Source organism: Budorcas taxicolor, chromosome 24 (genome assembly GCF_023091745.1).
Source record: "Budorcas taxicolor isolate Tak-1 chromosome 24, Takin1.1, whole genome shotgun sequence".
NCBI classification, from domain to species: domain Eukaryota; kingdom Metazoa; phylum Chordata; class Mammalia; order Artiodactyla; family Bovidae; genus Budorcas; species Budorcas taxicolor.
The window spans coordinates 36,565,995-36,577,025 of record NC_068933.1 but is presented as its reverse complement, the minus strand read 5'-3'; the positions used below and the strand labels follow the sequence as shown (position 1 = coordinate 36,577,025).

The following is an 11,031-nucleotide window of genomic DNA, read 5'->3' as shown; positions in this document are numbered from 1 at the left end:
CACTCAAGGCCAAGGTCCCCGCTGCTCTGCATCCTTCTCACTACCTTTCAGAATCGTCTTCATTTATAAATAATGTCCAAGGGTCTCAGCTGCACTAGGAGGTGGGGAGGTGCGTCTGCTCCATTTTCTGGAATTCCAACCTCCAGGGTTTTCATTTTTTCAACCTATTAGCATTTTCTAGTTACATTACTCTTTTATCATTTTTTAATTTAAAATGTTCTATTTATTTATTTGGCTGCATTGGCTCTTAGTTGCTGTTGCTGAATCTTTCCCTGCAGTCTCTCCAGTTGTGGTGTGTGGGTTTAGCTGCCCCCTGGCATGTGGGATCTTAGTTCCTCAACCAGGGATCGAACTCATGTCTCCTGCATTGGGAAGGCGGATTCCACTGCACCACCAGGGAGGTCCCTATGTTACTCTTTTGAAGCATGAACTTTGGTGATTCTTTACTCAAAATTCTTCAGTGACTTCCAACTGCCATTAAAATCGGCCCCTGATTCTTGGCTCAACATTCGTTCCCTCCCTAATCTGACCCCACCTCAGCCTACCATTCGGGTCTAAATTCCCACTGTGTTCCTCACCAGTGTTTTCTATATCATGCTTTATCACTCTCCAGTTCTTTGGGCTGTTCATCAATGTTACATGCACACGAGAGAAAAATAAAAGGTATCATTGTCAAGCAAGTTGGGGAAACAGCGGATTTAGGCAGAATTAAACCAGTTTATTATCACGGGAGAAGGAAATGGCAACCCACTCCAGTACTCTTGCCTGGAAAATCCCATGGACGGAGGAGCGTACTAGTCCATGGGGTCGCAAAGACACGAATGAGGGACTTCACTTCACTTCACTTCATTATCACGGGACTTTCCATCCTTCAGTACACCAGTGCACAATGTGAATTTCTAAGAGGCACTTAAAGCATGAACCGTTGTTGCCCAAACTTCCTGTACATGGAACCCACAGAACCGCCTCCACGGAAGGCACTCTGTGAAACTCTTCTCGTCCGGCTTTCTTCTCCAACCAAACTTGCCTGCCTGGGATCATCCGAGCTCACCGTGCTGTCCCTCTGTTACACAGAGAAGCTTCTGTGAGACAGCAGAGAGGCAGCGCGGGCCCTGGCACCGTTCAATTTCATCAAACGTTCCATTGCAGTTGGGTTTTTGAGTTTGTTAAGTCCTAACCAGAGGTATTATAAAAATAGACAGTGGGATCTGAGTCATGTTGCAAAATAGAGAATCTGTTTTTTAAATACATTCACTAAATAATACCGCAAGAGGATATGAGGGGCAGGACCTCCCCCGCCCCCTCCACGGCCGCACACGGGGCAGGGCTGTGGGCACAGGGGGTCAGCAGGCTCGTGGGTGACAGACATCCTTTCCGTCTTTCCTTCTTCTCCAAGGCAGCTCGCTCCCAGGGACTCTTTGGGACCCGCAGGAAGGGAGATGCTTTTCCCTCCTGGCTCCAGTCACGCTGGCTGGAAGGACCACAGCCTGGCTGCAGATCGCAGGTGGAAGGACAAACGTTAGCAGCAGTGAGATCAGAGGAGAAAGGAGGATGGGACAGGGCAGGATCCGGGGTTTGGAGGTCTGCTCAAGAGAAGCCGAATCCAGAAACTTGAGCTACGCAGACAGATCTCCTCTGGAGAGCAGGAGGGGTCAGGAGGAGACAGCTGGCACCGAGCGCCGCTCAGACTTCGTCCTGGGAGTCAGTCAGGTGTGGCCACTGAGCCTGGAGCACTCCTCTCCCCTCGCAGGGGCAGTGGCAGCCCCGGAGACATCTCCTACACGCCGCCCCCCGGCATCCACGTCCACTGGGCCTCTGCAGCAGAGGAAATCCAGCGAGCGGACGAGCTGCTGGCTGTGCCCATGGAGGGCCACGCCTTCGGTCCACAGCGACCGTCATGGCTGCTGGAGGAGCGCGATCTCTGTCTGGGTGCCAAGGACGCCGGGCGCGATGACGCTGGGGCCTTGGGCAAGGCGGCCCACTGGGGCCAGGGCCGCCCACCGTCACGAGGCCCGCTCCAGGCCCTGCTGTTCCTCCTCCTCCGACTGCAACCAGCTCCAGTCTAGAGACTGAAAGTCAACGGGCTCATTAACAACCCTGCGGCCACCCAGGTACCTGGTTTTCTTCTTTGGGAGGCAACCAGCACGATTTAGAAGGAAGGCTAGAGCCTTTCATTGACAGTCGAGTTTCTGCAAGGGACCCCAGAGCTGGAGCTATGTCTTCAAGACCGTGTAGGAGCTTATCTTCAGAAGGGCGTGGAGCCCCTGAGACTCTGGCCAGGCGATTTAAGTGTGATTCCTGCAGCTCACAGCACTGACCTATGCTCACTGAACGCCCAGGTGCCCAGGGCTCGTCTTAACTCTCCAGCTCCAGGCTAACCAGGTGGAACCACCTGGCCAGACTTCCTTTCCCTCTGGCAGAAGCAAATAGGCAGTGCAAGGGTCGAAACATACAGGGCCCAAAGGAGGAAGAGCACCAAGGAGGAGACACGGAAAGCCCCAAACAGCAGGATGGCACTTGAAGAAATAAGAGGTGATTACCATTGGTAGTGACCCCTCCGATCCTTCCCCAAACCGAGAAGTTTCGGCAACGCTAGTGTGGGACTGTATTGGAGGAAATGGCCATTAAAAGACCCAAGCGAACGATTAAGCATCCTCTCAGAAAGTTCAGCTTTGCCTCGATGTCTCTGCACCTGGACTCATTTTTCTTTAGATCAGCTTCCCTAGAGCTGGGCTTGCTGAGTCCCTAAGCTCCGAGTCCCTGAGAGATAGGGTGGTGACAGCTTTGTCCCTGGAGCCCAGCACCGCACCTCTCACATGCATGCCCAGCAACTGCACAGAAGGGAAGAGCGGGAGAGAGGCCTTCTCCCAGGGATGCTACCGGCCTCATAAGGACCAAGCGCAGTGAGGATGAGAGGAGACAGAGCACGTAAGGTACCTGTGCTTGTTCAACAGTCGTCAGCCCTGTTACCATGATGAACATGAAGGCTGTACCAGAAAATCCCAAGTGTCCACTGAGATCAAGGCGGCAGGGCGTCGCCTCTCTCTCAGCTTCTCGTTTGCTGCAGAAAAGAAAAGGTGTGGAGCAGCGGGGCTCCCTGTGGGCCATTACCCTCAAACTCTGGTCCTGCTCCTTCATGGTGTCCTGCAGGGCGTTCTCCAGCTGGGTGCACAGGGTGTGAGCTTCAGCCACCAGGTCTTCACTAAAGAAAACGACTGGATTATTAGAACATGGTCAGTGTGAACTTTTCAAAAGAAATACATTACTATGTACAAGTATGCTAAAGGGCTTCTGGAAAGATTTTAAAAATTGAACGATTATTCTGATACTGAGTGTCTTAAAATATATGACACGGCCTCGGCAATTTCATCTGTTCTTCTTGAGCACTGTTATGGAAGCTCAAACCCAGCCGTGAGCATCGCCATTCACAACATGAGAAAGCAGAGGTCTGGCCTGATAAAAAAGTTCAGAGCCAAAGGGATTTCTTAGGCTCTCTCTAAACTGCCACAATCTGAAAATCTCTCCCAGATCACCTGTTTCACAGTTCTTGAAACTGATAAAGGTATACAGACCGCGAGAATTCCCCAGGTGTCCTCAGCTCTCTGAGACTGGGAGCAGCGTGTTCTAGGAACTAACTCATCTGCTGCACTCTCGCCTTTCCTATGAGAAATGCACACGTCCCACCTTCTCTACGATAAGAAATGCACACGTCCCGAGAACAGGCCATGGCTGAGAAAGGCGAGAGCAAAGCAAGCCATCTGTCTTGTTCTAACCTCAGCTCCAGGACGTGGGCAGACAGACGGCAACCTGAGCCCCCAGGATGCCTTTCCTAGAGCTTTGAGGATCTCCTGGAGGAACTGGGACAAACCCAACAGGAAGGGCCCCGCAGTTCCTCCTCTCACCGCAAAGGGGGCGCTAGTGGGAGGAGCAGAGCCCAGACTCATCCACCGGCTGGCCACTGCCCAGGCACCAGGCTCTGGGCTGGCCCCAGAGGCCCCGGACCTGGTTACCACCCTCAAGGAGCTAACTGGAAGTTGGGGAGAGAATTAAGAATCCAACACGGGGAATTCTCTGGTGGTCCAGTGGTTAGGACTCTGCACTTTCACTGCCGAGGGCCCAGGTTCAGTCCCTGCTCAGGGAAATACATTCTGCAAGCCAAGAGGCCAAAAAGAGAAATAGAAAAAAAAAAAAAAAAACCCAAAACAGTAGAGGATACAAACTCCCCAAGTACAGGAACAGGACTTCTTGAAAACAGCTTTACTGAGATATATTCACAAACCATAAAGTTCACCCGTGTAAGGTGCACGACCACACGCTTCTGGTGCACTTACAGCGTCGTGCAACCATAGCAGAGGTCTAGTCCTCGACCGTTTCATCACCCAAGGGGAAACCCTGTACCCGCTGTCAGTCACCGCTCTCCCTCAGCAACCAAGTCTCCTCTCTAGTCTGTAGATCTGCCCTTGGGAATCAGTTTTCACCTCCACTGCCTGGGGCCCAGCAAGGGAAGGCCCTGAAGAAATGGGTGGGAGGCTGAACCAGAAACAAAAAGCCGCACAGGTGTCTTAGGAACGGAGATCTGTGCGTGTGTGTCTGGGCCGAGGAGGGGGTGGGAGGCAGGGCCAGGGCGGAGGGAAGACACCCCGGGGAGGGCGTCAGCAGAGCCAAGGACCGGGGGCGCCAGGATGCAGGGGGGTTGGCCCGGCCTGGTTACCCAGGGTTGCCGATCCCGAACCTGCATGTCCAGTGAGAGCCCAGAACCTACTGATGCTGTTGGTCTGGACTAGGCTCCAAGACCCCCAGGCAGAGCCAGGAGCTGCCTGGGAGCGGGGGTGAGCCTGGAGAGGACGCTTGGAGGCTAGAAAAGGCTCAGCCTTGGCCCCGAGGCAGCTGGCTGCCATGGCTGGTCCCTGAATATCCAGAAGAATAACTCGATCAAAACAGTCTCCCATGAAGACAGATTTGACCAGAGGGGACCTGGGGGCAGCACTAGGCTGGAAGCAGAGAGGGAAAACCTCATGGGAAGGGCACTGAGGCTGTACTCTCAGCTCTGCAGCAGGGGCGTGCGCAGCAGGCAGGGCAGGGAGGGGTGAGCGGGGGGTGGAGGGAGGAGGGACCACAGGAGGGGCCGGCAATGCGTGACTGGGGCGCGGTGGCCAGAGGACACCCTCGGGGACCTGCTTCTATGAGCAGATAGCAGGGGATGGATGAGGGGACAGCACAGGGCTGGCCAGCACTGGCCAGAAGGCTCCCATCCAGCAAGAGCAACTCGGCCTCAGAGAAGGACACCTGGCTGGGCAGGCCACAAGCAGTGCTGTGAGCAACACACCACATCCACGCCCACGGTGCCTGGCACGGGGGACAGATGCCAAGGGGCGTGCATGGCGCCGCCACCGGGAGACCCGCGCTTCCACGCCCACGACCTCCTGACGCGCCCCGGACTTCGGCACTGGACGCCGCGGATGAGGACTCACCTCTTCTCGGCGGCCTCGGGCAAGCCGTCAGGAGCCGCGCAGGGCTGCGACATCAGCTGGCTGGGGTGACTCAGGCGGGAGGCGTTCATGCTGTCCGGGCTCCCGCTGACGGGACCCCGGACCTTGCTCTAGAGGGCAAAACCGGAACGAGAGTCAGCAGTCTGGAGGCAGAGGGATGACTGAGACTCTGCTTCCACGGCAGGGTGTTTTCTCATGAAGACACCTGGCCACGAGACACATGCTCTTCCTGCAGAAATCAGGCAACATCGCCGTCTGATGCTTTGCGTTTCGGCTTAGAAACTACTTCTTCATCTGCAGGTGTAACTTTCTGATTGAGGGTTCTAAACAGAGAGATCTGAGGGTTCTCTCTCTTTTTTTTTAATCAACCATTGGCCATTTAATTTTAAATTTTGGGGATTCTAAATACAGAGAGATTTGAGGGTTCTATTTCTTTTTTTTTCATCAACCACTGGCCATTAATTTTGTGTTTTTTGGCTCTGCAGGCTCTTGATTGCAGTTACAGGCTTCTCTCGTTGTGGCAGGAGGGCTTAGTTGCCCTGTGGCATGTGGGATCTTAGTTTCCTGACCAGTGAACGAACCCTCGTCCCGTGTTGGAAGGTGGATTCTTTACCACTGGACCACCAGGGAAGACACTGAGGCTTCTATCTCATTAGCTGGATTGCTCAACAAACCCTTACAAGGAAACGAGAAGGAAGGTGCGTTTAATCTTCCCAAGAAGAGAAACACAAGAAGGTCCTAGGTGACTTCCCGTGACTTGCGCCACCTGGGGAGCAGAAGAGGCTGAGGTGTTTTCTGGGCTGCGGCAGCTGGCACACCTGGAGCAGCGGGCCTCCCTAGCCTGTGGCCGAGCAGCTCTGCCATCAGCCTCCTCAGCCTCCCTGCTGCCTGCCAGCTCGACTCCAAGCTTTTCTTGGCTCTTCTCCAGTCTCTTCTGTGCTGCGGTTTCTCTCTGAGCAGCACTCAGTGGGATCACAGCCACATCGGGATGGTGGGCACTCGCAGAGCGGGCTCAGCGCTGCACGGCACAGGCCTGGCTCAGGGCCCAGCAGGCACACCACTCAGGGGCTGCACGCAGGTCTCCAGGAACCTGGGGTGTGACCTCGTTTCAAAAAAGCACCTTTGCAGATGTAGCTAAGGATCCTATGATGAGATCACTCTGGATTATCTGGGTGGGACCTAAACCCAGGGACAAGTGTTTTTACAAGAGACACAGTAGAGGACTTCCCTGGTGGTACAGCAGATGACAGTCCGCCTGCCTGTGCAGGGGACACGGGTTCAGCCCCTGGTCCAGGAGGATTCCACGTGCAGTAGAGCGGCTAAGCCCGCGCACCCTGGAGCCCGTGCTCCGCAACCAGAGAAGCCATCGTGATGGGAAGCCTGCGCGCCGCTGACTCGAGCGCAGCCCCTGCTCACCGCAAACTAGAGAGAGCGCGGCTGCAGCCACAGAGACCCGGTGCCGCCAAAAAGAAACAAACTTTAAAGAGAAGGAGAGACTAGAGAAGAGGGCCACACGGGGTCAGAGGCAGAGACTGAAGTGATGCTGCCGCAAGCCAAGGAGTGCTGGAGCCAGCGGCGTCTGAGAAGTGGCGAGGAGGGATTCTCCCCTTGAGCCTACCAAAGGGGCCCGGCTCAGCTGATGCATGGACACCAACCCTGCCGCCTCCAGGACGGGCCCGCCCGGGCTCACTCACACACGCGATCTTCAGGAGGTTCCAGAGCTCCTTCTGCCGTTTCTCCTGCAGCCGCACCACCGTCTTCTCGTCCTCGCTCATCAGGCTGACCACCTCCTCCACCTTGGGCAGCAGCTCCAGGGCCTTCTGCTTGCAGACCACGGTCTTACTGTGAAGACCAAGTGCGATGAGTTCCAGCGCGCCCGGGTCAGAGGGAGCAGGACGCGGGCCCCAGCGGGGATGACTCTGCTCGGCCGCTGCGGCTGGCAGCTCCTCCAGGGCCCAGGGGAGGGGATGGGGCCTCTCCTCATTCCACCCTCCGAGGGGACAGTGGCCTGATACCTGAGCTGCGTGTAAATCACTCGCACTTTCTTCTCAAAGCCTTGGATTGCCTGGAGGAGCAGCCGCACCATTTCCTGACTGTCACCATCAGTCCGCTGGTCTGCAAAGCGGGACGGAGCCGCACGGTCTGTGAGGGGCCGGTCTGGTGCCCGGGCAGTAGGGGACCCGGGAGGCGGCCCACTCACCTCTCGGTTTCTCCCTCAGCCTGCGGTAAAGCTCCCGCGCCTGCTCTTCTCTGAAACACACAAGGCAGCGGCTCCATCAGCGCCGGAGCTACTGCCGGCAGCATCAGCAACTTCTGGAAGCTGGGCGGGCAGCACGTCCCGGCCGGAAGCAAGCACACTCCCTGGGGATGTCACGGGCGAAACCCACGACAGAGGAAGACCTGGCTCACTGTCAAAACGCCAACTCAAAGCTCACGGTCAAGACTTCCTGAGAGTCCTCAGGACAGAAGCCTCCTCTGTCCCTCAGCGTTCCCCACCCGCCTGGCCCCCGCAATTCAGAGGTGTGGGTCCTGAGTTCAGAGAATGTGGCCTCTGAAACTCAAGCCAGGAGCAGACATGCCCTCCCCAGGGCCCAAACACAGTGAGATGGACTGATGTTTCCAGGGGTTGACTTTTGTTTGAAAACCAGAGTAAGATAAAACACTGACTAACTTGACAAAATACAGGCTACAGATAATCAGATTTCAAAGACTGGAGCCTCCGGTCCTAAGAATCCTGACAGAAGCATCAGAGGCCTAGCTGAGCCCCAGGGAGCCTCTCCTGGTGCCCTCGTCTGCTCCCGGAATGCAGGAGGGGCTGCTCTGCCCAGGGAGGGTCCCTGGAGCTGAGGCCAAAGTCCTGATCACAACTCAAATGAAGAGTCAAAGTCCCACCTTCTAAGACTTACCTGGCTCCCTCCCTTCCTACTTCCTGCTTCTCAGGCCACGCCCGGGTTGGGTTATGCTGGGGAGAGGGGCATCTGACCTGATGCTTTGGAGTTCATGAACCATGGCTCAGGGCGTTATCTGAACTGGTCCCCACAACTGTGAGGTCAGACAGCTATTCTGTCTCAGGTGAGGCTCAGAGGGACGGAGGTCTGCCCGGGCCCAGCTTCCAGATGTGCCGAGAGGACCTCCCCAGGACCGGGCTGCACAGGAGGGTGCGCTCCAGAGGAACTGTGCTTGAACAGCCCCCCCCGCGCACAGACACACGCACACACTCACAGGTCGTCCAGCGTCCCGCCCTGCTTCCGGCCCATGGGGCTGCGCTGCAGGTCCACGATGTCCGTCTGCAGAGCCATCATCCGCTCCACCAAGTGCTTTACCTCGTTCTCCTGGAGACAGAGCCACGCTGAGACTGAGCCCCGACAGACTCGGCCAGGGACTCCTGAGCCTCACCACGGACCTTCAACTGCCCGGCTAGAAGGGACACAGCCTTGGGAGTCTGCGGCCAGGATCTGGGCCTGCCACCCGCCAGCTCTGTGGCCCTGGGGCAGGTCACCTGGCCCCAAGCTGCAGTCTCCCCCACCGGAAACTAGGGCAAGATGCGACGGGGCCTGAGGGGACCTGGCCTGGCCCCGGTGTGGAGACGAGCCGGGGCACACTCCCCTCTAACTCGCCCTTGATCTCAGGGGTTACGCCCACGAGGACAGAGATCGTGGGGAGCGGGGGGCAGGGGTGGAGTGGTGGCTCACGTCCCTGTGCCTGAACAAGGGGTCACCCACCTCGAACAAGGGGCATCAGCACCGATTTACAGAAACAGATGCTTCGACACGGAGGGGAGGCTCCCTGCCCGAGTTCACTGAGCAGATGGTGGAAAAGTCCAGGAAAAGGCCTTGGGGCCCAGGCTTCCCCCTGAGCGAGGTCCACAGGGGCACCCCGCCTCCCTGCCTGGCCTCGCGATCAACACTGTTCAGCGGCATCGGATTCACAGCCCTCAGACTTGCCCCTTCGGACCCGTTCCTTCCTATGGGCTCAGTGTCCCGAGGAGGAAGTCAGGGCAACTTCTGACACAACTGAGTGCTGCTCCTTTATCCAAGGGCCCTTCTCGCGGGAAGACATCTGTACTCCCCAGGACGTGTCACGTCGTAAGCCTGACTCAAACCTGTGTGGCTCCTGGAGCGGCCACACTGGGGACCTCTGCCTGGCACCCCCTACCTCCTTCCAGCAAGTGCTAGCTGAGAGCAGAGAGCCTGGCAAAGAAAATGTGATTTTTGACACAGAAGCTGGACCAAGCGCTCAGTGAGAAAGGGGAAGATGGCAGGGAAGAGGGTGCCCTCAGCAGGGCTGGGAACCCAGGGAGCCTCCTACCCGTCCGCAGAGCTCCACGGCCTGCTCCATCTCCCTCCAGGCTAGCAGCAGCTTGTCCGACGCTGGAGGAAAAACACGGAGGGGAAGACAAAAGTTAAAAAAAAAAAATGAAAACACCCCAAAACCAAGAAAGTAAAAAGGCACTCCATTATAAGACAAAAAAAAAAAAAAAAACTTGAGAAAGGATTTTAATGGTTTCTCCAGATTGATTGCAAAGGACACACTCACTGATCCCAAACTCTGTCTGCTCCCTGTACTTCTCCAGGTCAATCTGGATGCTGGTTTTAAAGAAGTCCAGCTTGGCCTTGAGCTGCTGAGACATGGAGGCCATGGAGTTCTTCATCTTGGACAGACAGCTATTGTTCCGCAGAAGATTCATCCTGCAGGGGCCCCCAAGAGACACACCACGGGCGTGTTTGGGATCCAGGTACCACTTTCTGGACCATAATAAAAGTGGCCTCCAACACCTTGGCAGGCCCCTGCTATAATTAGTATAATCACAACAAGTGCAGCCACTTATAACCATCACGACAATTTCCTGGCCCGTAACGCTGGGTGAGGCTCTGCTCCGAAACTAGAATTAGGTGAAGTGCCACGCAAAGGAACCCAGACCAGCCACAACCTGGGGAAAGAGTCAGGCTGGCCCAGCAGGGTGGCCGACTCACAGTGGAGCTGGGCCAGCCCTCCGGCCGGCTGCCCCCCACCCCATCCACAAGCCTGGTCCGCGGGCTGACCACATGTGCCTGTTGGGTCTAACAGGCCCTCCCTCCATCCTGCCCACCGATGGCTTCCCGCCCTTCCAGAGCAGCATCTTCCCTCCTGCCCCTCCCGATAGCGGCTGACCCTGGGGCCCCGCCTCAGCCCCCACCCCGCGGCCAAGCCACAGGGCACCCTGGGCACGTGGTGCCCTGCAGCTGGGCACCTACATGGCCGCACGCTGGCCCTGCTGCAGGCGGCTGCAGTCTTCCTTCAGGGCCTGGATGCTGTGCCAGACTTGGCCCCACACCTTCCGCAGCTGGAAGAACGGGAGGTTCCTCTTGGGCTCTTGCACTGAATGGAAACACAGGCGACGGTCAGGGCGCAGTGGCTGCGGTGGACGACAGCATCCCACCCCTGGAGCCCGCTGGCTCAGCCACACTGCTCGGTTATGTAACAGCTCGGCTATTATACAACCGCCTTGGGTGTTGAGCCTGCTTCCTGTTGCTCACTTTTGCGCCCCGGGGTACACACATGT

At 56.7% G+C, this 11,031-nt stretch overlaps 1 protein-coding gene and 1 non-coding gene across 6 annotated transcripts in view; one reads left to right on the top strand and one right to left on the bottom strand.

The window, feature by feature from the left end:
• Positions 1-706: 706 nt before the first annotated feature.
• Positions 707-11,031, bottom strand: part of IKBKB (inhibitor of nuclear factor kappa B kinase subunit beta) — a 52,752-nt gene continuing 42,427 nt past the window's right edge. Inside the window, exons 13-22 of one of the 5 annotated variants that reach the window (XM_052661357.1) lie at positions 10,724-10,847; positions 10,026-10,177; positions 9,798-9,859; positions 8,712-8,821; positions 7,690-7,739; positions 7,505-7,604; positions 7,184-7,331; positions 5,472-5,599; positions 2,938-3,202; positions 707-2,069 (exon numbers count right to left, since the gene is read on the bottom strand). In XM_052661357.1, coding sequence (XP_052517317.1) covers positions 2,004-2,069; positions 2,938-3,202; positions 5,472-5,599; positions 7,184-7,331; positions 7,505-7,604; positions 7,690-7,739; positions 8,712-8,821; positions 9,798-9,859; positions 10,026-10,177; positions 10,724-10,847 — 1,205 coding nt within the window. In that variant the 3' untranslated portion in view covers positions 707-2,003. Of the gene's footprint in view, positions 3,203-5,471; positions 5,600-7,183; positions 7,332-7,504; positions 7,605-7,689; positions 7,740-8,711; positions 8,822-9,797; positions 9,860-10,025; positions 10,178-10,723; positions 10,848-11,031 lie in introns of all 5 variants that reach the window. The other 4 variants (XM_052661358.1, XM_052661359.1, XM_052661360.1 and 1 more) reach the window with 4 other exon arrangements.
• On the top strand, positions 4,069-4,141 carry TRNAE-UUC (transfer RNA glutamic acid (anticodon UUC)). The gene has a single exon. It is a non-coding gene; the product is annotated as a tRNA-Glu (tRNA).